The sequence below is a fragment of the Syngnathus acus genome, chromosome 10 (genome assembly GCF_901709675.1).
Source record: "Syngnathus acus chromosome 10, fSynAcu1.2, whole genome shotgun sequence".
Classification (NCBI taxonomy): domain Eukaryota; kingdom Metazoa; phylum Chordata; class Actinopteri; order Syngnathiformes; family Syngnathidae; genus Syngnathus; species Syngnathus acus.
The window spans coordinates 6,454,591-6,479,716 of record NC_051095.1 but is presented as its reverse complement, the minus strand read 5'-3'; the positions used below and the strand labels follow the sequence as shown (position 1 = coordinate 6,479,716).

The 25,126-nt window shown below is 47.3% G+C and overlaps 1 protein-coding gene and 1 long non-coding RNA gene across 2 annotated transcripts; both read left to right on the top strand.

Annotated features, from left to right (window-relative positions):
• The first annotated feature begins 956 nt into the window (after nucleotides 1-956).
• On the top strand, nucleotides 957-23,546 carry LOC119129439 (aggrecan core protein-like). The gene is made up of 16 exons (XM_037262720.1): nucleotides 957-1,113; nucleotides 3,040-3,159; nucleotides 6,058-6,165; nucleotides 6,231-6,266; nucleotides 6,332-6,469; nucleotides 6,706-6,849; nucleotides 6,973-7,107; nucleotides 7,206-7,354; nucleotides 7,436-7,556; nucleotides 21,944-21,995; nucleotides 22,062-22,125; nucleotides 22,195-22,325; nucleotides 22,389-22,438; nucleotides 22,499-22,672; nucleotides 22,753-22,898; nucleotides 22,977-23,546. Exons 6-16 carry the CDS (start codon nucleotides 6,717-6,719, stop codon nucleotides 23,082-23,084), a joined length of 1,263 nt encoding a protein of 420 aa, XP_037118615.1. The 5' UTR covers nucleotides 957-1,113; nucleotides 3,040-3,159; nucleotides 6,058-6,165; nucleotides 6,231-6,266; nucleotides 6,332-6,469; nucleotides 6,706-6,716; the 3' UTR covers nucleotides 23,085-23,546.
• On the top strand, nucleotides 15,253-20,780 carry LOC119129494. Its single transcript, XR_005099197.1, has 5 exons — nucleotides 15,253-15,409; nucleotides 17,415-17,534; nucleotides 20,390-20,497; nucleotides 20,563-20,598; nucleotides 20,664-20,780. It is a non-coding gene; the product is annotated as an uncharacterized LOC119129494 (long non-coding RNA).
• Nucleotides 23,547-25,126: the final 1,580 nt, after the last annotated feature.

The following is a 25,126-nucleotide window of genomic DNA, read 5'->3' as shown; positions in this document are numbered from 1 at the left end:
TGTCTCGCCCGCGAAGCCCACCTGCCTCGCGTCCACTCTAGGCGAGATGCCCTATTCCTGTATGGTAAGCACCAAGAAGAACCGCCGTAGTCGTCACTTGGCTGAAGCTCTTCTTGCCCTGAAGCTCTTGTTCTCCCTCCTTTCCTCAAGATCACTTTGTAGGTAGTGTACCTTGGATGGGACTCAAGAAGAAGGGCAACAACTACAAGTGGAGTGACGGAACAGCTTTGGTAAGTGAATTGCTGGAGGCCTTTGGAAAAGTCGGTTTGCAGGCATCCGTTTTGTCTTGAGGCATCGGGCAGCCGATGACACATTTTTGGCGCTCTGATTTTAGAGACAGCGAGGAGGCAGTTAAGATGTCCAGGAAATATCCTGGATGGTGCCTCTGGTTTGTCTTTAGGTCTTCAGGTTTAGTTGCATTGCGCATGAGACCTTTGGCTCGCCAGAGAGGGCACAACATGCTTCATTTCATTGCAATGTTCATACTACTTTGACTGACAATAAAGTGAAGCCGACAAACCAAAGTGAAACTTGAATGAGAGAAGGTACGCCATTAAGTGAGGAAATGCGGCAGGAAGACGACCAGATCAAATGCAACACGCTTAAAGTTCTGTCCAAAATCTCGTCCGCAGGACTACGACGACCTCGGGTACTACTCCGCTGCCGCTGGTGACTGTGCATTCATGGGTTCTGGCGCACAGATCTACCTGAACTACAGATGCCAATACAAGCAGTCAGTTATCTGCCAAACAGGTGCTAACGTCGCTCCCGAGCGCTCCTTTTGGACGGCTCCCGCATTTGCTTATACCCCCTTTCTCTGCAGCCAAGCGCGGCGGAGGCCGTCCACAGCTGCCACCATTGGTGGGCCAACCTGGTAGGTGTCCAGCACTGGCGCCGTCCGTCTTGCACTGTCTTGCGTAACGCCGTCTTATGTCTGGCTCACAGACTGGACTGAAAAATGCGGCTGGTGGCTGGACCACCCCTCCAGCGACTTCTGCTACCTGATCATCCCACAGCCCACCAAGACCTGGCAGGAGGCGCAAGACCACTGCCGAGCCCACCAAGGGAACCTGCTCAGCATCGCCGACTCGCACGAGCAGGACTTTGTACACGGTAGGCCGCCGTGAATTAAAATATTGGCCATGAACAAGTTATGTTTATTTTGCACATATTTAAAACACGTAAATAGGAAAATGAAACACTTTAAAGTGCCATATCTAAGTCACCCAAAATGGAAAAAAAAAAAAACGAAAACAACAAAGAATGCTGGAGTAGGAGGAAGCAGAGCTTTTTAGATTCCCACCCTAATCCATTCAACAAATAATTCAACATACAAATCAATAAAACAGACGTAGACACACTTTGATTCCTTTTTGCCTGTGTGTAGTCACTTTGTCTTTTTTCTCAAGAGACCCGATTTGATACACTTTTTTGAGCAGTTTTTATGTGTGCTCATTTTCTCGACCATTGCACAATTTCACCCCACAAACAGTTATACACATTTTTATGGTTGTTCAGCAGACTTTTCCACGCCTAATATTCAGTTTCCGTCTCCGATGATTATAAAAAGTACGTTTGTATTCTCCTTGTTATTTTTCTTATTGCTTGACTTATTCGGTGTTACCCCATATTCCCCACACGGTAGTTCAGATATGGCAATCTGAGTAGATGTCGGTATCTGGAGTCCGCAATGCTTCCGAATTGCCTTTGACATTTTTGGTTTTACATGATTCATGTGTGATTTCCAGCAGATTATTATTGTCAACAGTCACACCCAGGAATTGTATTTCAGAAGCTCTTTCCATCATCATCAATTGTCCCTTCCAAATGAGGTTCGATATGTATACTTTGCAAATCATGCGAATTGTGTTTCACTCAAATTGTGGTTGTTTCCATAAGCTGCTGTCAATTGTCCACAGCGCAACAGATGTTTGTATCACGAGCAAAACAAAATGCATTTCATTATTTTTGAGGCATTACTGCACGATGATCGTGTTTAGGAGCAAGGACAGCCGACCCCTGAGGTTCTCCACATGTTATGGGCAAAAGGTCTGAACTCCAATTTATACAAATTGCTGCCTGTTGATTAAGTCGCTCCTCACCCAGTCCACTCTGATGCCATGATTTATTGTGTCAAATGCTTTCTTTAGATCTGTGAAAATACCCATCACCTTTTTTTTGTGTGTGTGACGCTCTCGATAGGATCCATTAGTGCCATTGATGTTGCTCTGACCCCCACGAATCCATATTTCTTTATTCAACAAAGTTGTCGAGTTTTTCTGCGAAACCTTTTCAAGGATCTCGGCGAACTGAAAGAGCAGAGAGAGAGAATGGCGTGTAATTAGTCTATTTCTACAGTGGTAGTAGTAGCTATTTTCATATCCTTTGGAAATCTACCAGATGTAAGACATAATGCATATGTGAGTCAGTGGTTGTGCAATTTCATCAAGAACTTTTGTTGATGCTACACATATCAATATCATTGTCATCAGTTGAGGTTTTACTTCTACACCAAGAAATACATGGATTGAGCAGCCGAGTCTGTCTGGATCCTGTGTTTTTCCTGCCAGCTGGCAGGTCCCACCCACATTGACCAAAAAAAAAAAAAAACAACTATTAAATTCATTGGCCACCGCTTTCATTTTGTGTATCGCTCGCTCGATTTCAATACAATAAACCGGGTACTTTGTGTTTTTGTTTTTAGCTCCAGTGTTTAATACCTTCCTTCCACATCCCCTTCGTATTATTTTTATATCTCTTTACAGGACAGGTTTGATGGTACAGTAATCCCTCGTTTACCGCGGATAATTGGTTTCAAGACCACCCGCAAAGTAGTGTCACCCTTTTTTTTTAAACATACATTGTGTATCAATAAGTGGATATGAAACCATATAAGTGCGTATGTTATCATTAGAACATGAAATAATAGTTCGAGCGTAGTATACCGCACTGTTATTGCTGGCTTGGTGTTGATACTACTTCTCGTCATCTTGGCTAACATCCCCCTATTCTTCTTGCATGTTCTCTTTTGATCCACAGGTTTCGTCACGGGTCAGGCACAAGCGTCCTCTCTGTGGTTGGGCGCCGATGTCTCACTCGATGACGATAACGGCAAATGGATTGACGGATCCTCGTTCACGTTCAAGCGCCATTGTGACGGTCGGTCGGAGACGGTTGTCTACTACATTTTGGAGGAACGGAGGAGCACTGAGATCTTGTCTCCCTCCCTCCAGGTGACGCCAAAGGGGAGCATTGTCTCTCCTTGCTCGCTGGCAGCGGCAACTGGAAGTACGACCCGTGCGGCAACGAGAGAGGCTACGTCTGCAAGAAAAGAGGAAAAGGTAAGCGAGGCATGACGCCCCACCGACCGTTATCGCCCCTTGACGTCCGTCTGTGCCTTAATGTCTGTCTTTTCGTTTCCTCTTGCAGGAGTGAAAGAATCTTCCCCGACTCCTGTCGGTAAGTCAGACTGAGCGTCAAAAAAAATGATCCTGGAGTCACACCATGCCAACCGACAAATTCTGTGCAGTTTTTTGTTCATTTTTGTGAAGTACTCAGCCACGAGTTGAATGCTTTTTGCATCGTCTTAACTTGTACAGCGGCACTTTGTGTGCGGCCGCGGTTGTTTCTCAAGCGTGAGGGTGAATTTTCCGGAATCATTTCAAAAAATGCACTGGGCTGAGCTTAACCAAGTCGAGTGATCTTCCAATTTGCCCGACCTGAGAAAATGACCCTTTGCTCAAAAGTGGACTGCAGGGCAAAACAGGAGTGTGCTCTGATCTGGCCGCCTGTTCCCCAAATTGTGCCCTCAGACGGCAAGTGTGATCCCGGGTGGGTCGAGCAGGACTCCAGCTGCTACAAGAAGGAGGTGAAGCCCAACGGTTGGCTGGGGGCCTGGCACCACTGCGTCTGGCTGGGCGGAAACCTGGTCTCGATCACCTCCTCGACCGAGGAAGACTTTGTGAAGACGACCATGGACAAGGACACCCCCTTCTGGCTGGGACTCTCCAACCAGGTGAGATGGAAGCGGCAGTGGACTCTGGAGAAACAACTGGGACTGTTGTTGTTTTTCCCCGCAGAAATGCGACGACTCCTGGTGTCGCTTTGAAGGCGGGAGCCAGAAGCTGGCCTGGTCTGATGGCCAGACAACAGCACACCGCAACTGGGCCCAAAAAGAACTCGAAAGGTAAGACCTCACAACTCTGCATGCTGTTGTCAGGCGGAGGTTCTGGAACCAATTTTGAAGACGGACACTTTTGGAGGAAAACAAAAACAGGAAAATAATCCTTTTTTTTTCTCCCGACAGCGCCGACGTTGCGTCCTGCGCCTACGTCAACCAAGGGGGAATAGGAGAGCCTGGGAAGTGGCGCTCCGGCTCCTGTCATTCCTCGTTGGCCTACATGTGCAAACGGCCGCTGAGTAAGCCTGCACGTCCGTGCTCACGTTGCCAATGAAAGAAGCAAACGGGTCTTTTTGTGTGCAGGCTGCCCAAAGGGACAGACGTGTTCCCCCAAACATGGTCCTGCTGTAGTGAAGAGTGAGTTGCAGCACGCTTATTTGCACTTTAGCCGTCTTGTCACGGTAACGTTTTTCTTTGCGGGCCCAGCTGCCTACTGCGACGACAACACCTTCCACTATGACGATTATTGTTTCCGTTACGAGAAGACGCATAAAAATTATGACAATGCTGAGAAGTTCTGTCAAGCCCTGGGAGGCCACCTGGCTAGCGTCCACTCTAAGCAAGAGGCCCAATTTGTGTATGGTGAGCACCAAGAGGAACCGCCGCACTCGTCATTTGCCTGAAGCTCTTCTTGCCCTGAAACTCTTCTTGTCCTTCCTTCCTTCCTTCCTTTCCTCAAGATCACTCGCAGACCCAACAATCTGCTTTGGTGGGACTCAATAAGACGACGGGCGACGACTACGAGTGGAGTGACGGAACAACCTTTGTAAGTGAATTGCCTATTTTTCAAAAGCTGCGCTGGGAAAGTCCAAATTTGAGCAGCATAAAAAAAAGGGGAGAAACGCCGCTCAACGATTGGATTGTTTTGGAGGGGAAATGGGCAAAACGTGGGCGCGAGTGAGCCGAGGAAGGGCGTTGGGAGTCCAATACACGCGTGTCGTCCGCAGGAGTACAAACAATGGGAAAAAGGCACCTCGGGGGACTGTGCGTTCCCAAATTCTGTTGGGGAGTTGAGTAGCTGTCAGTGCTCAACGGCGCGGCCATTCTTCTGCAAAACAGGTGCAAACGTCGCTCCCGAGCGCTCCTTTTTGGACGCATCCATCGCATTTGCTGATATTTGACCCCCTTCCTTGCAGCCAAGCACGGAGGGACTCGACGGCTGGCATCATCAGTCAGCCTAGTCAGTAGGTGTCCCGCACTGCCGCTGTCTTATGGCGCACTGCCGCTGTCTTATGCCGTCTTACGCCGTCTGGCTCGCAGGCTGGACTGACAAATGCGGCTGGTGGCTGGACAACCCCACCAACGACTTCTGCTACCTGATGATCAGCCAGCCCACCAAGACCTGGCAGAAGGCGGAAGACAACTGCGAACGCCTCGAAGGGGACCTGCTCAGCATCACCGACTCGCGTGAGGAGGCCTTCATAGAGGGTAGGCTGGCCGTTAATTTGCGTATGACTCGAGAAAGAAACTTTGGGTTTTTTTCCTACTTCGCCTTCCTTTCCAACTCGAAACCTGATCAAGCTGAGATATGGCCAGCTTTGCTTGGTTGTTTTTTGGCTTCACTCTTTGTTGCAGTATTGTTAGCACTTTGTCATGGCTGTGCCACACCCGTCAAGTTGTAGTCAAGTGTGAGTCGTTTTGGAATCGTGCATGTTCTCCTTGGGATCCAAAGGTATCGCCAAGGTTCTGATGGGTGATGACGCCTCCCTGTGGTTGGGCGCCAACGCCTCCATCGAGGGTGACGGCGGCAAGTGGGCTGACGGATCCCTCTTCTCTTACCTCCACTCGAGTGCAGGTCGGGCTGAGGCGGTTGTCAGCTGCACTTTGGAGGAACGGATGAGCGCTCAGATCTTGTCTCTCCTCCTCCCTCCCTCCAGGTGATGCCGAAGGGGGGAAATGTCTTTCCTTGCTCACCGGCAGCAGTGACTGGGAGCGTGACAAGTGCGACAACAGGAAAGGCTACGTCTGCAAGAAAAGAGGAAAAGGTAAGTGTTATGTGACGCCCCACGGTGGGTGGACCTTCATCACACGTTCTGGTTCCCGCTTCTAGGAAAGACAGCAAAACCCCAGCTGCTGCTACATGACGGTAAGTCGCCTTCAACGTCTCTGTAAAAAAAAGACGGAGAGAAGTCAATGGTTGTGCTCTCTCAGGCTACAAGGAGGAATTTTTCTGCCAAGACGATTTGAGATTCCTTGAATGTTCCGATGAAAGCGTCATCCGCGTACAGTCGGCTTTCCATGGACGGAGGCGTAGCGACGTCTGTCCGAGTGACGGCGCCGGATCACAGGGTAAGAATCCTCCAGTGGCATTGTTGATTTTAGCTTGCTGTCCTGGAGCCGTTTCTGTCGCGAGGTGTCACACGCAGTCCAGTAACTCATTTGTAATCTATAATTCAATATCAATATGCATGGACTTAGACGCTTTAAAGCGTCATTAACCATTGAAATTCCCTTTGTCCTGCAACCAGTTGAAGTCGGTATGTGAATGAAATGTGCATAAAATGGCGCTGTGTTGTCATTTGCAGATCGCTGCAGGATGAAAGGGGCTCTCTCTCACTTTAGAGCATTGTGTGACAAACATCAGCTTTGCCCCATTCACCCTACGGGTACGGACCCCTGCCCTGGTGTCTCCAAATACCTCCACATCGTCTACAGCTGTGAGGAGAAAGGTGGGCTTCACAAGGAAAGAATCCAACGGATCCCCAGAAAGCGCGTCGGCTAGGGACGGACGGCTGGCCAGACGTGAAGAGTGAATGAGCGAGCATTCCTTCCACTTTTTTGTCTTTCCTCAGTGTGTCTTGACAGTCTGGGCATCGCTGACGGGAAAATCCCAGACTCCTCCTTTTCAGACTCTTCCTCCGCGATCAATGGCAAACCTCACAAAGCGCGTCTGGGGGGCAGCGGTTGCTGGAGACCGTCCAAAATACGTATGTAAAAAAAAAAAAAAAAAACACAGCTCTCCGTCGTAGTTATTGGTAGTTTGGTATCCTGAGCAATGCAATGGAATGGATGGATCCGCCCTCAGTCGGCAGCTGGATCCAGGTGAACCTCGGTCAGCGCTTCAAGGTGACGGGCATTGTGACCCAGGGGTGTACATACCAATTGGAAAGTTCCAACATATTTGAGTTGGAGTTCAGTACTAACGGAGAGACTTGGTATCGCCACCCAGAGCAGGTGAGCGAGCGGTAGCCGACTCCAACTTTGTCATCCAGGCTGTTGTCATTCATTGCAAACGCGCGTGTGTTTTGTTTCCAGCTTGCTGTGGGGACGTACATGCTAACCAGGTTCGTGTTCGCCCAGTACGTCCGCCTCCTGCCAAGGTTTTTTGGCCTTCGCTTTGACGTCTTAGGGTGCACGCCTGACGACACCTCTCGCGGTGAGTACCGACGTTTGGAGTGCAGTGCAAAAACCAACAAGAAACAGGCTTTGATTTGCCCTTCTGACCCGCAGACATCTTATGCAGCAGCACAGCCACCAGCCTCGACCTCGACGGTTCAATGACGTGAGTCAAACCCGCCATCAGTTTTTCTTGCGGAAAAGCCTCCTCGTAACTCAAGGTCTCCCGCAGAGTCCGGTGCCCGCCAGGCTGCGCCCAAACCTACACGGTCTACGGAACACAGATCTACAAACAAGTATGTTAATTAGTGCACGACCTGCCAGCGGAGTTCTTGTTCTTTGTCCGAGATGTTCTCTGAGTGCAGGAGTCAAACATCTGCGCGGCTGCCATTCACTCGGGCGTCATTGAGAACGCGATCGGAGGAATTGTGACTTTGCTGAAGAAAGAGCCACAGAAGGCCTACAACAGCTCCGCCAGGAACGGGATCACCTCGAGGTTGGCTCTCACTGCAGCGTCTATTTGAAGACGCCCGGCTCATTCTCACTTTACTGTCTGCAGGGATGGTGACGGTTTGGCTCGATCTCCGTCTTACACTTTTGTTGACCAGGGTGAGTAGGCTGTCTAGAATAGAAAGCATACTTCATCACGTGACGCCATCTTGCGCGCAGAGCCGAGATGCTTGGGACCTGAATGGGAGGAGTTTGCGGACTTTTGCTACAAACGTTTTGATGATCAAAAGACGTGGTACGGCGCTCGACAAAACTGCTCCGGTCTGAAGGCCAAGCTGGTGTCCATTCGCTCCAAGGTTGAGCGGGATTGGCTGCAAGACCTCCTGACGTCAGGTGCGTGCTCGCCAAGCGTCGCAACTGCTTGATCGGTACCATATCTGGAAAGCAAATGAGAGCGCTCTTGCTGTTTGCAGCCCCCGGCGACACGTGGATCGAACTGAACGCCCCGGTGGTTCCCGGCGAATTTGCGTGGTCGGACCACCAGAAGGTGACCTTAACCAACTGGGCTCCGGAAGAACCTGGCGACAGGTTGGAGAATTGCGTGGCCGCCTTGAGACAGGTGGGTGTGAAAAAGATTGACCCGCTCGTCGGAGACGAGGTTTTTTTGCATTAAAATCAATCTCACTTGTACTTTCAGTCTGGCAAATGGAAGATGATGTCGTGCGCGCAACTCAACGGCTACATGTGTAAGATGCCCACGGAGCGTTATGCGCTGGATAAAGGCGCCAATACAAGTGGCGAGTAATCATATGAATGCAATTGACCTTGCATGATCGTTCTGTTTGATTTACCATGCATTTTGATTGACTGATTGATGCATTATTATGACTGATTTACCATGCATTCATCTTTTTGTTAGATTTACCAAGCGTTATGATTCTGTTTACTTCTTCTTCTTCTTCTTCTTCTTCTTGACTTAACATGTGATATGATAATTTACCATGCATTATTATTCCTTTGTCCAATTTACCATGTTATTATTCTCTTAGATTTACCGTGCATTTTCATCATTTATTTCTTATATTTCATTTTACTTATTGTTAAATTTACCATGCATCATGATTATGCCATCTGATGATTTACCATGCATTATTATTCCTTTGTCCAATTTACCATGTTGTTATTCTCTTAGATTTACCGTGCATTTTCATCATTGATTTCTTATATTTCAATTACTTATTGTTAAATTTGCCATACATTATTATTACGCCATCTGATGATTTACCATGCATTATTATTCCTTTGTCCAATTTACCATGTTATTCTCTTAGATTTACCGTGTATTTTCATCATTGATTTCTTATATTTCATTTACTTATTGTTAAATTTACCATGCATTATTATACCATCTGCTGTTTTACCTTGTTTAATTGACCAAAAAAAAAAGAATAAAATAATAAAGACAATCGGTGTGTCACCTGGTTAACTCATTTAATAGTTTACTGGTTTGGACAGGGCAATCCGGTCAATTTGACCACTAATTTATTACGCCCGAGGTACGAGTATTAGTCAGACTTCCTCATGACGCCATTTGGGTACAATTTTGCTATTGCTATTAATGGATAGACAGACCTTGGCTCTTTTAAAAACAACTGTGCAAGGAATTTGAACTGTTCTCCCGATTTGTTCATTTGTGATATGGGTCCAGGTGCCAGGCTTCAAAATTGTATATTCTCGTCCTACTTTAGAGAGCTAAAAAGATGTCTGGGGGCAATTTCAAAATCTTCCGGGACTTTTTCGGACTGCCTCAAACTTAATACATGTACAGTACATTGTCAATAGAATTGCCACTCCGTTCCGTTTCACTCAATTCCAGGTTTCTCAGTATGGTTCGCAAATAAGTCACGCCTTTCTCCTCAAATGTATCACTTTGCTGATTGTCACTCTGAGTGTGAGTGTGTGTGCGTGCGTGTGGATGTAGGGTGAGCTAGTCAGCTTACACCGAGTGTTTACAAGCAATGCCGAAACCAAACTGCACGTTCACGGAGGAGCTGAATGAAAAATTCGATAAGAATAATATGAAACTTTTTCTTATATTTATATTATAAACATTATTAATAAAAAGTATTTTACATATGTTTTGTGCTATTTGAACCAATAAATGCAATTGCTATACAGACACCATGTCATTTGTGTCATAACATACACAGACACACCCATGACCCCCCCCCCAAAAAAAGGGTATCTTCCTTTTCAAACCCCCCCAAATCTGATCATCCTGTGTAAGGGCCTGAAAATGTGTACAAGATAACAATCCCATCGAGGAGTCGTCTGAGTCATCAAGCGTGTGCTTCCCCCAAAGAGCCAACACGCCACAAGATACCCCCCCCCCCCCCCCCCCCCCCCCCCGCATGGTGTGCAACGTTTTGCACTCAAGGCCCGCAAGGCTCAATTGGAGACGTTTCCCCCTCATTTCTCTCAGATTCATTTGCTCATCGTCTCCTCGCTCATTTTCATTCACAAGTACGTCTCATTTGATTCCCACTTTCATACTTGGATTTCATGATTTCGATTTACTGTTAAATGAATACATTGAATTACACCTCATTTCATTCCCACTCTCATGCCTGGATTTCATGATTTCGATTTACTGTTAAATGAATACATTGAATTCCACCTCCTTTCATTCCCACTTTCATACTTGGATTTCATGATTTCGATTTACTGTTAAATGAGTTGACTGCTTCTTGCGGTTGTTCCCGCATACACCAGAACATTTACAAAGTAACAAAGAAATAAAAGACCAAAGAGTAGTGCGTCGTCACACGCGCTCGCCACTCCCACATTTTGTGCTACGTGAAGTTGACGTGTGGGCGTGGCCTGCATCCCGGCTTGAAGCAGGCACACCAAACGTCCATCCATTTTCTTCTCCTGACTGGAATAGACAGGCCATTGTCAGTAAGGCGACTTATCATTTCTTTTCTCCTGACTGCCATCGCTCAGTGAGGCGATTTGGTCTTCGCGCTCTCTCTCCAAGATGTGGGAGGCACTCGAGTGGTCTATTCTCCTGCTTGGCGTATATTGGACATGCGTGTCAGGTAAGCAATTTAGTCAATTAAAACCAGTCAGTTCAACAGAGTTCATTGCTAAAACAATACCGCTGTCGACAACGTGATGAAATGTACTGTACTGTGAGTTCGCATGACTGCATCTGCTTCTACTCTTGTCAAAACATTACGGTGCCTGAGATCAAAACACTTGATTGCAATGGATCCAATTGTGAGCACAAAGACTAACTGTTCGTGTTCAAATGCTATGATGGCTTTTTAAGGTGCGTTTATCATTTTCGTTTATGTTGGCTGCTGCTCTGTCAGAATATACGAACAACTTGACTTTGAAGTAATTACAAAGGGCCTATAGAGGAAGTCAAACTGTCTCTAGTAGGGGCACACTCACTCAGACGGACGAGCGCATCTCGGTGGTCTGGGGAGACCTCTAGCGGTGGATGTGAGAAATATGAATGACGGGCGACGGACGGCAGGCAGCAACACGTTTCAAACGTCCGCGATTTCTCCACGCCACATAACGATACAAAGTAACACGAAAACAACCAATCTACGTATCATGCAACAACAACCATGTAGCAAGTAACGTCTTTGTTGGCCGTGAACTATTCCTGCCGAACTTGCATGAACTTGTAAAGCACTACTTGACGAACCTGCATGCGCTCTTCCTAACAGTTAGGACCTAACTAAACAATTTCTTAGCCTTAATATTTAATCATTATTGATATTATTGAAACATATTACGAATAATTATTTCTTACAGCCCTTTATACAACAGATAGTTCTTAGCGCCTCTATTATAAAGATATTTTTCCTTTTCTTTCATCTAAATATAATGAATAATAATTAAAAAATTATGTACATTGTAACGAAATTATAAATGATAATCATTATAATTTAACAATAATAATTTCCTACTACAATAACTATTTCTTCATGAACAAAATGTCTCATGAATTATGATCAAAAACGTCATCAAAGAGACATCAATAAAAACACAAATCCATATGATGATTTATGTATACAAGACCTACTTACGAGCAAAGATGATTTGTCTTTGCGATTGATTTTGCCAGCCTTATCTTTCACAATCGGGACAATATCGACTTGATTAAATTTGGCTCGAATCGAAAGAAACCCCAGAAAAACAGATGGCTGGTATTGTTTTCCCATTGGAAATTGTCAGTGCTCAGCCGATAACTTGTGGGCACCACATGCCTGATTTCTTAGGCTTGATAACAATATGGTTGACTTCCTGTACAGAAAATAATCACACGCTCCTGTTTGGTCTGTTATCGCACACAAAAAGAACTTGCGACACAGTTCCTAATATTTCTGCCGTGAGTCTTCCATTTGCACCATCTAAATGTGTTTTCAAAGAATTCACTTAGTAGTAATTCATTTCTTTCTCTCAATGAATTTCTCTCTCAAAAAATTCATTTCTTTTTCTCAGTGAAATTCTTTGCAAAATTCAGCCGGACTTTTACGAGAGACTCTGATTTTCAGTGCGTGTTCATCTGAAGATTGCATTTGCCCCTCAGTCCATTCGAGGCCCGTGCTTATTCGGTTTACCTGACTGAGCCCGCAGTTTAAAAGCCCTTCTTCCCCATGAAACCCCTGCACTGCTCAGCTCAGCTCAGCCCAGCCCAGCCTGGCTTGGCTTTGTACTTTGTCATTTAATTCAAGGAGACGGGCTTCCTGAGATAAAAAGAGTGGAGCGGGGTCCAACTGTTGCAATGTTACAGTCAATTGAGTTGCCTTGTGCTTTAGCACCCCCCAGTGGTGAAATGTGCGATGACCTGATTTGGGCTTACGTCATTGGTCATGGATATGCCACACGTGCGTGAACGTTGGGTGGGGATCGCTGATGGTGAAGATGAAGTGCTAACACTGTGAGTTTGAGTTCGATTCATTTTGTCTCTCATAGTACCTCTGATGAAAATGACAGGCATCTTTTAACTTGCGCAATTGGTGGCTGACTACATCCTTTGTTTGCCCCACTGTACATCTGAAGCTTAATAACAGAACTTTGGGGCAGTTGTGTGCAATCTCATGTCATGATCTGTGGACATGTAATCATGATCAATGATGTTGTGAAGAAATAAAAGTGAATCAATCAACCAATCAATCCTTGGCAGGCACAAGTGATGCTTTGATGCAAACAATCAGCAGCTCACCCCAAAATGAAGGACAGGCAAGTTTTTGGAAGGGGCCAAAGGGACAATGAGCATTGCCCCCCTTGACAGAATCCTCGTGCATTTGGTTGCCATTCGCCCAATGAAGAGCATCAAGTAAAAACATGCCATCGGTGTGCTCTGATCTGTCCGCCCGTTCCCCAAATTATGCCCTCAGCCAACCAGTGTGCTCACGGGTGGCGCGGGCATGGCACCAGCTGCTACAAGAAGATGGCAGTCCCCAACGGTTGGCTGGGCGCCTGGCACCACTGCGTCCAGCTGGGCGGCAACCTGGTCTCGATCACCTCCTCGGCCGAGGAAGACTTTGTGAAGGCGACCATGGGCGTGGACACCCGCTTCTTCTGGCTGGGACTCTCCAACCAGGTGAGACGGAAGCGGCAGTGGACTCTGCGGCGACAACTGGAACTGTTTTCTTTTCTCCCCCCAGAAATGCGACAAGGTCTGGTGTGGCTTTGAAGGCGGGAGCCAGAAGCTGACCTGGTCCGATGGCCAGACAATTAAGCACACCAACTGGGCCCCAAATCAACTCGAAAGGTAAGACGAAACAACTTTGCATGCTGTTGTCAGGCGGAGACGTCGGCTTAAAGTTTCTGGAACCAATTTTGAGAACGACCACTCAAGGAAAAATAGGAAAATGTTCCTTTTTTTTTTTTTTTTTTTTTTAATCTACCGACAGCGCCGACGTCGCGTCCTGCGCCTACGTCCACCAAAAGGCTTCTAGGTATCGCGGGAAGTGGAGGTCTGGCTCCTGCGCTTCCTCCTTAGCCTACATGTGCAAACGGCCGCTGGGTAAGCCTGCATGTTTGTAATCAGGTTGACTTTGAAAGGAGAAAAGCTCAAACAGGGTCTTTTTCTATGTAGACTGCTCGACGTGTTCCCCCAAAAGTGGTCCTGCTGTCGTGAAGAGTGAGTTGCAGCACGCCTATTTGCACCATCTCGTCATGGTTTCCCCCTCAATGTTTTTCTTTGTGGCCTCAGCTTCTGACTGCAACGATGGCAACGTCCTTTCTGGCGATCATTGCTATCTTTTTGGCCCGAGTCGTGAAACTCAAGAGGATGCTGAGGAGTTCTGTCTCGCCCGCGAAGCCCACCTGCCTCGCGTCCACTCTAAGCGAGATGCCCAATTCCTGTATGGTAAGCACCAAGAAGAACCGCCGTAGTCGTCACTTGGCTGAAGCTCTTCTTGCCCTGAAGCTCTTGTTCTCCCTCCTTTCCTCAAGATCACTTTGTAGGTAATGTACCTTGGATGGGACTCAAGAAGAAGGGCAACAACTACAAGTGGAGTGACGGAACACCTTTGGTAAGTGAATTGCTGGAGGCCTTTGGAAAAGTCGGTTTGCAGGCATCCGTTTTGTCTTGAGGCATCGGGCAGCCGATGACACATTTTTGGCGCTCTGATTTTAGAGACAGCGAGGAGGCAGTTAAGATGTCCAGGAAATATCCTGGATGGTGCCTCTGGTTTGTCTTTAGGTCTTCAGGGTTAGTTGCATTGTGCATGAGACCTTTGGCTCGCCAGAGAGGGCACAACATGCTTCATTTCATTGCAATGTTCATACTACTTTGACTGACAATAAAGTGAAGCCGACAAACCAAAGTGAAACTTGAATGAGAGAAGGTACGCCATTAAGTGAGGAAATGCGGCAGGAAGACGACCAGATCAAATGCAACACGCTTAAAGTTCTGTCCAAAATCTCGTCCGCAGGACTACGACGACCTCGGGTACTACTCCGCTGCCGCTGGTGACTGTGCATTCATGGGTTCTGGCGCACAGATCTACCTGAACTACAGATGCCAATACAAGCAGTCAGTTATCTGCCAAACAGGTGCTAACGTCGCTCCCGAGCGCTCCTTTTGGACGGCTCCCGCATTTGCTTATACCCCCTTTCTCTGCAGCCAAGCGCGGCGGAGGCCGTCCACAGCTGCCACCATTGGTGGGCCAACCTGGTAGGTGTCCAGCACTGGCGCCGTCCGTCTTGCACTGTCTTGCGTAACGCCGTCTTATGTCTGGCTCACAGACTGGACTGAAAAATGCGGCTGGTGGCTGGACCACCCCTCCAGCGACTTCTGCTACCTGATCATCCCACAGCCCACCAAGACCTGGCAGGAGGCGCAAGACCACTGCCGAGCCCACCAAGGGAACCTGCTCAGCATCGCCGACTCGCACGAGCAGGACTTTGTACACGGTAGGCCGCCGTGAATTAAAATATTGGCCATGAACAAGTTCTGTTTATTTTGCACATATTTAAAACACGTAAATAGGAAAATGAAACACTTTAAAGTGCCATATCTAAGTCACCCAAAATGAAAAAAAAACCCCCCGAAAACAACTTTTTAGATTCCCACCCTAATCCATTCAACAAATAATTCAACATACAAATCAATAAAACAGACGTAGACACACTTTGATTCCTTTTTGCCTGTGTGTAGTCACTTTGTCTTTTTTCTCATGCATGTTAAGAGACCAGATTTGATACACTTTTTTGAGCAGTTTTTACGTGCGCTCATTTTCTCGACCATTGCACAATTTCACCCCACAAACAGTTATACACATTTTTATGGTTGTTCAGCAAACTTTTCCACGCCTAATATTCAGTTTCCGTCTCCGATGATTATAAAAAGTACGTTTGTATTCTCCTTGTTATTTTTCTTATTGCTTGACTTATTCGGTGTTACCCCATATTCCCCACACGGTAGTTCAGATATGGCAATCTGAGTAGATGTCGGTATCTGGAGTCCGCAATGCTTCCGAATTGCCTTTGACATTTTTGGTTTTACATGATTCATGTGTGATTTCCAGCAGATTATTATTGTCAACAGTCACACCCAGGAATTGTATTTCAGAAGCTCTTTCCATCATCATCAATTGTCCCTTCCAAATGAGGTTCGATATGTATACTTTGCAAATCATGCGAATTGTGTTTCACTCAAATTGTGGTTGTTTCCGTAAGCTGCTGTCAATTGTCCACAGCGCAACAGATGTTTGTATCACGAGCAAAACAAAATGCATTTCATTATTTTTGAGGCATTACTGCACGATGATCGTGTTTAGGAGCAAGGACAGCCGACCCTTGAGGTTCTCCACATGTTATGGGCAAAAGGTCTGAACTCCAATTTATACAAATTGCTGCCTGTTGATTAAGTCGCTCCTCACCCAGTCCACTCTGATGCCATGATTTATTGTGTCAAATGCTTTCTTTAGAGCTTAGATTTTCAAGGATCTCGGCAAACTGAAAGCAGAGAGAGAGAATGGCGTGTAATTAGTCTATTTCTACAGTGGTAGTAGCTATTTTCATGTCCTTTGGAAATCTACCAGATGTAAGACATAATGCATATGTGAGTCAATGGTTGTGCAGTTTCATCAAGAACCTTTGTTGATGCTACACATATCAATATCATTGTCATCAGTTGAGGTTTTACTTCTACACCAATACATATATGGAATGAGCATTCATTCCCCTGACCGAGTCTGTCTGGATCCTGTGTTTTTCCTGCCGGCTGGCAGGTCCCACATTGACCAAAAAAAAACAAAAAAAAACCAACAACTATTCATTGACCACCGCTTTCATATTGTGTATCGATCGCTCGATTTCAATACAATAAGCCAGGTACTTTGTGTTTTTGTTTTTAGCTCCAGTGTTTAATACCTTCCTTCCACATTAATTAAAGATTAAAGTCCCAATGATCGTCACACACACACCTGGGTGTGGTGAAATTTGTCCTCTGCATTTAACCCATCCCCGTGTGATTTTAATCCATCCCCTGGGGGAGAGGGGAGCAGTGAGCAGCAGCGGTGCCGCGCTCGGGAATCAGTTGGTGATCTAACGCCCCAATTCCAACCCTTAATGCTGAGTGCCAAGCAGGGAGGCAATGGGTCCCATTTTTATAGTCTTTGGTATGACCCGGCCGGGGTTTGAACCCACAACCTTCCAGTCTCAGGGCGGACACTCTACCACTAGGCCACTGAGCTGGCACATCCCCTTTGTATTATTTTTATATCTCTTTACAGGACAGGTTTGATGGTACAGTAATCCCTCGTTTATATAAGTGCATATGTTATCATTAGAACATGAAATAATAGTTCAAGCGTAGTATACCGCACTGTTATTGCTGGCTTGGTGTTGATACTACTTCTCGTCATCTTGGCTAACATCCCCCTATTCTTCTTGCATGTTCTCTTTTGATCCACAGGTTTCGTCACGGGTCAGGCACAAGCGTCCTCTCTGTGGTTGGGCGCCGATGTCTCACTCGATGACGATAACGGCAAATGGATTGACGGATCCTCGTTCACGTTCAAGCGCCATTGTGACGGTCGGTCGGAGACGGTTGTCTACTACATTTTGGAGGAACGGAGGAGCACTGAGATCTTGTCTCCCTCCCTCCAGGTGACGGCAAAGGGGGGCATTGTCTCTCCTTGCTCGCTGGCAGCGGCAACTGGAAGTACGACCCGTGCGGCAACGAGAGAGGCTACGTCTGCAAGAAAAGAGGAAAAGGTAAGTGAGGCATGACGCCCCACCGACCGTTATCGCCCCACCGACCGTTATCGCCCCTTGATGTCCGTCTGTGCCTTAATGTCTGTCTTTTCGTGTCCTCTTGCAGGAGTGAAAGCGCCGACTCTTGACGGTAAGTCAGACTGAGCGTCAAAAACGCATGATCCTAGCCACGAGTTGAATGCTTTTTGCATCGTCTTAACTTGTACAGCGGCACTTTGTGTGCGGCCGCGGTTGTTTCTCAAGCGTGAGGGTGAATTTTCCGGAATCATTTCAAAAAATGCACTGGGCTGAGCTTAACCAAGTCGAGTGATCTTCCAATTTGCCCGACCCGAGAAAATGACCCTTTGCTCAAAGTGGACTGCATGGCAAAAACAGGAGTGTGCTCTGATCTGTCCGCCTGTTCCCCAAATTGTGCCTTCAGTCAGCAAGTGTGCTCTCGGGTGGGTCGAGCACAACTCCAGCTGCTACAAGAAGGTGGAGGCCCCCAACGGTTGGCTGGGCGCCTGGCACCACTGCGTCTCTGAGGGCGGCAACCTGGTCTCGATCAACTCCTCGGCCGAGGAAGACTTTGTGAAGGGGACCATGGGCATGGACACCCCCTTCTGGCTGGGACTCTCCAACCAGGTGAGATGGAAGCGGCAGTGGACTCTGGAGCGACAACTGGGATTGTTTTCTTTTTTTCCCCCCAGAAATGCGACGAGCTCTGGTGTCGCTTTGTAGGCGGGAGCCAGAAGCTGGCCTGGTCTGATGGCGAGACAATAAAGCACACCAACTGGGCCCCAAATCAACTCGAAAGGTAAGACCTCACAACTCTGCATGCTGTTGTCAGGTGGAGGTTCTGGAACCAATTTTGAAGACGGACACTTTTGGAGGAAAAAAAAACAGGAAAATAATCCTTTTTTTTTCTCCCGACAGCGCCGACGTTGCGTCCTGCGCCTATGTCAACCAAGGGGGAATGGGTCAGGCCGGGAAGTGGCGCTCTGGCTCCTGTCATTCCTCGTTGGCCTACATGTGCAAACGGCCGCTGAGTAAGCCTCCACGTCCGTGCTCACGTTGCCAATGAAAGAAGCAAACGGGTCTTTTTTTGTGCAGGCTGCCCAGAGGGACAGACGTGTTCCCCCAAACATGGTCCTGCTGTAGTGAAGAGTGAGTTGCAGCACGCTTATTTGCACTTTGGCCGTCTTGTCACGGTAACGTTTTTCTTTGCGGGCCCAGCTGCCTACTGCGACGACAACACCTTCCACTATGACGATTATTGTTACCGTTACGAGAAGACGCATGAAAATTATGACAATGCTGAGAAGTTCTGTCAAGCCCTGGGAGGCCACCTGGCTAGCGTCCACTCTAAGCAAGAGGCCCAATTTGTGTATGGTGAGCACCAAGAGGAACCGCCGCACTCGTCATTTGCCTGAAGCTCTTCTTGCCCTGAAACTCTTCTTGTCCTTCCTTCCTTCCTTTCCACAAGATCACTCGCAGACCCAACAATCTGCTTTGGTGGGACTCAATAAGACGATGGGCGACGACTACGAGTGGAGTGACGGAACAACCTTTGTAAGTGAATTGCCTATTTTTCAAAAGCTGCGCTGGGAAAGTCCAAATTTGAGCAGCATAAAAAAAAGGGGAGAAACGCCGCTCAACGATTGGATTGTTTTGGAGGGGAAATGGGCAAAACGTGGGCGCGAGTGAGCCGAGGAAGGGCGTTGGGAGTCCAATACACGCGTGTCGTCCGCAGGAGTACAAACAATGGGAAAAAGGCACCTCGGGGGACTGTGCGTTCCCAAATTCTGTTGGGGAGTTGAGTGGCTGTCAGTGCTCAACAGCGCGGCCATTCTTCTGCAAAACAGGTGCAAACGTCGCTCCCGAGCGCTCCTTTTTGGACGCATCCATCGCATTTGCTGATATTTGCCCACCCCCCTTCCTTGCAGCCAAGCACGGAGGGACTCGACGGCTGGCATCATCAGTCAGCCTCGTCAGTAGGTGTCCCGCACTGCCGCTGTCTTATGCCGCACTGCCGCTGTCTTATGCCGTCTTACGCCGTCTGGCTCGCAGGCTGGACTTACAAATGCGGCTGGTGGCTAGACAACCCCACCGACGACTTCTGCTACCTGATGATCAGCCAGCCCACCAAGACCTGGCAGAAGGCGCAAGACGACTGCAAACGCCTCGAAGGGGACCTGCTCAGCATCACCGACACCGATGAGCAGGCCTTCATAAAGGGTAGGCTGGCCGTGAATTTGCGTATGACTCAAGAAAGAAACTTTGATTTTTTTCCCTACTTCGCCTTCCTTTCCAACTCGAAACGTGATCAAGCTGAGATATGGCCAGCTTTGCTTGGTTGTTTTTTGGCTTCACTCTTTGTTGCAGTATTGTTAGCACTTTGTCATGGCTGTGCCACACCCGTCAAGTTGTAGTCAAGTGTGAGTCGTTTTGGAATCGTGCATGTTCTCCTTGGGATCCAAAGGTATCGCCAAGGTTCTGATGGGTGATGACGCCTCCCTGTGGTTGGGCGCCAACGCCTCCATCGAGGGTGACGGCGGCAAGTGGGCTGACGGATCCCCCTTCTCTTACCTCCACTCGAGTGCAGGTCGGGCTGAGGCGGTTGTCAGCTGCACTTTGGAGGAACGGATGAGCGCTCAGATCTTGTCTCTCCCCCTCCCTCCTCCCTCCCTCCAGGTGATGCCGAAGGGGGGAAATGTCTTTCCTTGCTCACCGGCAGCAGTGACTGGGAGCGTGACAAGTGCGACAACAGGAAAGGCTACGTCTGCAAGAAAAGAGGAAAAGGTAAGTGTTATGTGACGCCCCACGGTGGGTGGACCTTCATCACACGTTCTGGTTCCCGCTTCTAGGAAAGACAGCAAAACCCCAGCTGCTGCTACATGACGGTAAGTCGCCTTCAACGTCTCTGTAAAAAAAAGACAGAGAGAAGTCAATGGTTGTGCTCTCTCAGGCTACAAGGAGGAATTTGTCTGCCAAGACGATTTGAGATTCCTTGAATGTTCCGATGAAAGCGTCATCCGCGTACAGTCGGCTTTCCATGGACGGAGGCGTAGCGACGTCTGTCCGAGTGGCGACGTCATATCACACGGTAAGAATCCTCCAGTGGCATTGTTGATTTTAGCTCGCTGTCCTGGAGCCGTTTCTGTCGCGAGGTGTCACACGCAGTACAGTAACTCATTTGTAATCTATAATTCAATATCAATATGCATGGACTTAGACGCTTTAAAGCGTCATTAACCATTGAAATTCCCTTTGTCCTGCAACCAGTTGAAGTCGGTATGTGAAGGAAATGTGCATAAAATGGCGCTGTGTTGTCATTTGCAGATCGCTGCCGGATGAAAGGGGCTCTCTCTCACTTTAGAGCATTGTGTGACAGACGTCAGCATTGCCCCATTCAACGTACGGGTACGGACCCCTGCCCTGGTGTCTCCAAATACCACCACATCGTCTACAGCTGTGAGCAGAAAGGTGGGCTTCACAAGGAAAGAATCCAACGGATCCCCAGAAAGCGCGTCGGCTAGGGACGGACGGCTGGCCAGACGTGAGAGTGAATGAGCGAGCGTTCCTTCCACTTTTTTGTCTTTCCTCAGTGTGTCTTGACAGTCTGGGCATCGCTGATGGGACAATCCCAGACTCCTCCTTCTCAGCCTCTTCCTCTGCGATCAATGGCGAACCTCACAAAGCGCGTCTGGGGGGCAGCGGTTGCTGGAGACCGTCACAAATGTGTATGTAAAAAAAAAAAAACACAGCTCTCCGTCGTAGTTTGGTATCCTGAGCAATGCAATGGAATGCCTTCCGCCCTCAGTCGGCAGCTGGATCCAGGTGAACCTCGGTCAGACCTTCAAGGTGACGGGCATTGTGACCCAGAGGTGTATGTACCAAGAGTATTCTTCCAGCATATTTGAGTTGCAGTTCAGTATTGACGGAGAGACTTGGTATCGCCACCCAACGCAGGTGAGCGAGCGGTAGCCGACTCCAACTTTGTCATCCAGGCAGTTGTCATTCATTGCAAACGGGCGTATGTTTTGCTTCCAGCTTGGTGTGGGGACGCACATGCTAACCAGGCTCATGTTCGCCCAGTATGTCCGTCTCCTGCCAAAGTTTTTTGGACTTCGCTTTGACGTCTTAGGGTGCACGCCTGACGACACCTCTCGCGGTGAGTACCGACGTTTGGAGGGCAGTGGCAAAACCAGCAAGAAACAGGCTTTGATTTGCCCTTCTGACCCGCAGACATCTTATGCAGCAGCACAGCCACCAGCCTCGGCCTCGACGGTTCAATGACGTGAGTCAAACCCGCCATCAAATTTTCTTGCGGAAAAGCCTCCTCGTAACTCAAGGTCTCCCGCAGAGTCCAGTGCCCGCTGGGCTGCGCCCAAACCTACACGGTCTACGGAACCCACATCTACAAACAAGTATGTTAATTAGTGCACGACCTGCCAGCGGAGTTCTTGTTCTTTGTCCGAGATGTTCTCTGAGTGCAGGAGTCAAACATCTGCGCGGCTGCCATTCACTCGGGCGTCATTGAGAACGCGATCGGAGGAATTGTGACTTTGCTGAAGAAAGAGCCACAGAAGGCCTACAACAGCTCCGCCAGGAACGGGATCACCTCGAGGTTAGCTCTCACTGCAGCGTCTATTTGAAGACGCCCGGCTCATTCTCACTTTACTGTCTGCAGGGATGGTGACGGTTTGGCTCGATCTCCGTCTTACACTTTTGTTGACCAGGGTGAGTAGGCTGTCTAGAATAGAAAGCATACTTCATCACGTGACGCCATCTTGCGCGCAGAGCCGAGATGCTTGGGACCTGAATGGGAGGAGTTTGCGGACTTTTGCTACAAACGTTTTGATGATCAAAAGACGTGGTACGGCGCTCGACAAAACTGCTCCGGTCTGAAGGCCAAGCTGGTGTCCATTCGCTCCAAGGTTGAGCGGGATTGGCTGCAAGACCTCCTGACGTCAGGTGCGCGCTCGCCAAGCGTCGCAACTGCTTGATCGGTACCATATCTGGAAAGCAAATGAGAGCGCTCTTGCTGTTTGCAGCCCCCGGCGACACGTGGATCGAACTGAACGCCCCGGTGGTTCCCGGCGAATTTGCGTGGTCGGACCACCAGAAGGTGACCTTAACCAACTGGGCTCCGGAAGAACCTGGCGACAGGTTGGAGAATTGCGTGGCCGCCTTGAGACAGGTGGGTGTGAAAAAGATTGACCCGCTCGTCGGAGACGAGGTTTTTTTGCATTAAAATCAATCTCACTTGTACTTTCAGTCTGGCAAATGGAAGATGATGTCGTGCGCGCAACTCAACGGCTACATGTGTAAGATGCCCACGGAGCGTTATGCGCTGGATAAAGGCGCCAATACAAGTGGCGAGTAATCATATGAATGCAATTGACCTTGCATGATCGTTCTGTTTGATTTACCATGCATTTTGATTGATTGATGCATTATTATGACTGATTTACCATGCATTCGTCTTTTTGTTAGATTTACCAAGCGTTATGATTCTGTTTACTTCTTCTTCTTCTTCTTCTTGACTTAACATGTGATATGATAATTTACCATGCATTATTATTCCTTTGTCCAATTTACCATGTTGTTATTCTCTTAGATTTACCGTGCATTTTCATTATTGATTTCTTATATTTCATTTACTTATTGTTAAATTTACCATGCATCATGATTATGCCATCTGATGATTTACCATGCATTATTATTCCTTTGTCCAATTTACCATGTTATTATTCTCTTAGATTTACCGTGCATTTTCATCATTGATTTCTTATATTTCATTTACTTATTGTTAAATTTACCATGCATTATGATTATGCCATCTGATGATTTACCATGCATTATTGTCCAATTTACCATGTTATTATTCTCTTAGATTTACCGTGCATTTTCATCATTGATTTCTTATATCTCATTTACTTATTGTTAAATTTACCATGCATTATTATTATACCATCTGTTGTTTTACCTTGTTTAATTGACCAAAAAAATAATAAAATAATAAAGACAATCGGTGTGTCACCTGGTTAACTCATTTAATAGTTTACTGGTTTGGACAGGGCAATTTTATAATCTGGTCAATATGATAACTAATTTATTACGCCCGAGGTACGAGTATTAGTCAGACTTCCTCATGACGCCATTTGGGTGCATTTTGTATTGCTCTTTGGAATCATTTTGAAAAAAATGATTGTATACTGCTTTGTAACAATTTTGATATTGCTATTCACGTAATCAAATCCATCCATTGTCCTGAAGCGCTTATCCTCACGAGGGTCCCGGGTAGTCTTGTCTGTCACCATTAAAAAAACAAAACCAAATAAAACAATTAGGAGCGGCCATTCCGCCTCTGAGTGTGTTTGGAACGTGGGAGGAAACCCACGCAGGGAAGGGGTGAAAACATGCAAAGCCCACACTAGATGGCCGGCGATGGCATTGAACCCTGCGCCTAATGTAGTATTGCGCAAATGAAGCTTTCACCGACAGCTTCTCCAAAGGCCACCGCACTAGTGTAGCGTAAAAAAGAAAGACACAAAAAAAGTTATTTCATGCAAACATCAGGCGAGCAGGTGCTCCACCAGCCATCATGCGCACATTCTACCGTGGCACCACTGAGAGCGTCCTCTCCAGTTGTATCGCTGTGTGGGGTGGTAGCTGCACTGAATACAACATGAAGGCCCTGCAGCGCATAGTGAACACAGCTGGGAGGATTAGATGGTGCTTCACTCCCCTCCCTGAAGGACATTTACACCTCCCGTCTCACCCCCGAGGCGACCACGATTGTGTGTGATGTGAGTCACCCCGCTCACACTTTGTTTGATCTGCTGCCCTCTGGGAAGAGGTACAGGGGCCTGCGCTCCCGCACCACCAGACTCACCAACAGCTTCGTACTCCAGGCTGTTAGGATCCTGAACTCTCTCCCATCTCCACCCTCGGCTGCATAACGTCCTGACCTTTTGGGCCACGTTGGCTGCTTTGCATTACTCTCGCGCTATATTCTGACTGTCTGCTGTATGCACACTTGCTCTGTTTTTGCTCCTATTTATTTATTTATTTATTTATTTATTTATTCATCGCTCTTATATATTCATTGTATGTGCCTTCTTGTTTTTACGTTTTGTGTTGTTTTCTTGAATGTTTTATTTCTCCGTGGACCTATATAATATAATATATATATATATATATTTACTTTGTAATATGTCTTGTCACCGTGGGATAATGGGAAAAGAAATTCCGATCTCTTTGTGTGTCTTGGCATGTGAAGAAATTGACAATAAAGCAGACTTTGACTTTACTACTACTTCTACTACTACTAATAATAATAATAAGAATAATGTAAAATAATAATATCCATCTAATATTAATAACAATAATAGTTATGATAATAATGGCATCCGAAAGAGAGAA

What these genes read in the sequence shown, in the direction of transcription:
- LOC119129439 (XM_037262720.1), top strand. Translation starts at nt 6,717, where the DNA reads ATGAAAGGGGCTCTCTCTCACTTTAGAGCATTGTGTGACAAACATCAG. An exon ending in GGTATCGCCACCCAGAGCAG is followed by an intron (nt 7,355 to 7,435) that starts GTGAGCGAGCGG and finishes TTTTGTTTCCAG; the next exon opens with CTTGCTGTGGGGACGTACAT. An exon ending in TTACACTTTTGTTGACCAGG is followed by an intron (nt 22,439 to 22,498) that starts GTGAGTAGGCTG and finishes TCTTGCGCGCAG; the next exon opens with AGCCGAGATGCTTGGGACCT.